We start from the raw sequence: 2,500 nt of genomic DNA, 5'->3' as shown, positions 1-2,500 counted from the left end.
AGTTTGGTTAGGTTAGGTTAGGTTAAGTTAGGTTAGGTTAGGTTAGGTTAAGTCTGGTTACGTTAGGTTAGGTTAGGTTAGGTTAAGTTAAGTTTGGTTAGGTTAGGTTAGGTTAAGTTTGGTTAGGTTAGGTTAGGTTAAGTCAAGTTTGGTTAGGTTAGGTTAGGTTAAGTTAAATTTGGTTTAGGTTAGGTTAGGTTAAGTTAAATTTGGTTAGATTAGGTTAGGTTAAATTAAATTTGGTTAGGTTAGGTTAGGTTAGGTTAGGTTAGGTTAGGTTAGGTTAGGTTAAGTTAGGTTAGGTTAGGTTTAGGTTAAGTCTGGTTACGTTAGGTTAGGTTAGGTTAAGTTAGGTTAGGTTAGGTTAGGTTAAGTTTGGTTAGGTTAGGTTAGGTTAAGTCAAGTTTGGTTAGGTTAGGTTAGGTTAAGTTAAATTTGGTTAGGTTAGGTTAGGTTAAGTTAAATTTGGTTAGGTTAGGTTAGGTTAGGTTAAAGTTAAATTTGGTTAGATTAGGTTAGGTTAAATTAAATTTGGTTAGGTTAGGTTAGGTTAGGTTAAGTTAAATTTGGTTAGGTTAGGTTAGGTTAAGTTAAGTTTGGTTAGGTTAGGTTAAGTTAAATTTGGTTAGGTTAGGTTAACTTAACCTAACCTAACCAAACTTAACCTAACCTAACCTAACCAAATTTAACTTAACCTAACCTAACCACACAAACATTCTCTCTCTCTGTCTCTCTCTCTCTCTCTTAAACGCAGACACACACACACACACACACACACACACACACACACACACACACACACACACACACACACACACACACACACACACCTTCCCTCCCTCTCCCCCTCTCCCCCTCACCTGTGCCAGGGAAGAAATAGTTCCCATATTTGTGAAAAGAGACAGTCATGACCCGGTCGGTGAGGTAGAAGGCCTCCTGTTACTCCGTCACCATGGGTGGATGTCAATGTCGATGTACAGCACTCGAGGGTGGTACCTGTGGAGGGGAGTGGAGGGGAGTGGAGGGTAGTGGAGGGGAGTGGAGGGGGCTGGTGGTTGAAGTGGACTTAATCTGTGCATTACAACTTAATCTAATCTTGTGATGACCTGATGTGACCCGACCTGACCTGGCCTAACTTAACTTAATGTGACCTGTAGCCTAACTTGACCCACTGTGACCTTGTGCATTACGGCTTAATCTAATTTTATGCGATGACCTGATGTGACCCGACCTGACCTGGCCTAACTTAACTTAATGTGACCTGTAGCCTAAGTTGACCCACTGTGACCTAACCTACCATAACCTAATGTGACCTGATGTAATGTACCCTAAGTTGACCTACTGTGACCTAACTTAACTTAACCTACTGTGACCTGGTTTAATGCAGCCTAAGTTGACCTACTGTAACCTGACGTGACCTAGCCTAACCTGACCTGACCTAACCTAACCAATTTCACTTCCTTCTGTAAAATACCTTGTTTTTCTCTATTCCTCCTCCTCCTCCTGCTGCTCCTGCCCCTCCTAACCCACCCCTACCCCCGCAACCCACCCCCACACCTCCCCAACCCCCCCCCACACCCCCCCAACACACCCCAACTCACTTCAGCATCTCCAGAATAGCAATAACAATATCATTGACATAACAAAAACCAGAGGCCTCGAATTTCTTGGCATGGTGCAGCCCTCCTGACCAGTTGATGGCCACGTCACAGCAGCTGTGGTTTAGCTTAACAGCCCCCTCTAACGACGCCCCCGTGTACATGGAGCAGAAGTCATATAAGCCGTCGAACACTGGGCTGTAGGGAGAGAGAGTGGGAGATGGGTAGGTTAGGTTAGGTTTGGTTAGGTTTGGTGGTGTGTGTGTCAGTGTGTGTGTGTGTGTGTGTGTGTTTTTAAAAATAGCTGGAATTAATATATATACAGACATGCACTCTCTCTCTCTCTCTCTCTCTCTCTCTCTCTCTCTCTCTCTCTCTCTCTCTCTCTCAACAGTTATTTCTCTCTTTCTTTCTTTATTCATTACTTTAAATCTATATATATGTACATCCTCTCTCTCTCTCTCTCTCTCTCTCTCTCTCTCTCTCTCTCTCTCACCAGTCGTCGGCCATGTTGAACTGTCCGAGATTTATTGGTGAAGTTTTGAACGTTTTGTGGAGAAACCCTCATTAAAAAATCAATATATTCTTCTGAGTGGAACCTGGAACAGAGAGAAGTTAGGTTAGTCTCTCTCTCTCTCTCTCTATTTATATATCTATCTATCTCTCTATGGCTTTATTTTACTTTCTTTCATATATCTTTACACAATTATCTCTCTCTCTCTCTCTCTCTCTCTCTATTTATATATCTATCTATCTCCCTCTGGCTTTATTTTACTTTCTTTCATATATCTTTACACAATTATCTCTCTCTCTCTATTTATATATCTATCTATCTCTCTCTGGCTTTATTTTACTTTCTTTCATATATCTTTACACAATTATCTCTCTCTCTCTCTGTTTAT

The 2,500-nt window shown here is 41.6% G+C and overlaps 1 protein-coding gene across 1 annotated transcript in view; it reads right to left on the bottom strand.

Moving 5' to 3' along the window:
* The window catches only part of LOC135096092 (histone deacetylase 3-like), a 9,157-nt gene that overhangs the window by 5,715 nt on the left and 942 nt on the right, over positions 1-2,500 (bottom strand). Inside the window, 6 exon segments of the mRNA XM_063997332.1 lie at positions 861-939; positions 941-955; positions 957-996; positions 1,602-1,796; positions 2,095-2,126; positions 2,128-2,197. Of these exon segments, the coding sequence (XP_063853402.1) occupies positions 861-939; positions 941-955; positions 957-996; positions 1,602-1,796; positions 2,095-2,126; positions 2,128-2,197 (431 nt within the window).

This window comes from Scylla paramamosain, unplaced genomic scaffold (genome assembly GCF_035594125.1).
Source record: "Scylla paramamosain isolate STU-SP2022 unplaced genomic scaffold, ASM3559412v1 Contig2, whole genome shotgun sequence".
NCBI classification, from domain to species: Eukaryota; Metazoa; Arthropoda; class Malacostraca; order Decapoda; family Portunidae; genus Scylla; species Scylla paramamosain.
Note: the sequence above shows the minus strand (reverse complement) of the source record. Positions and strands in the feature narration are given on the sequence as shown.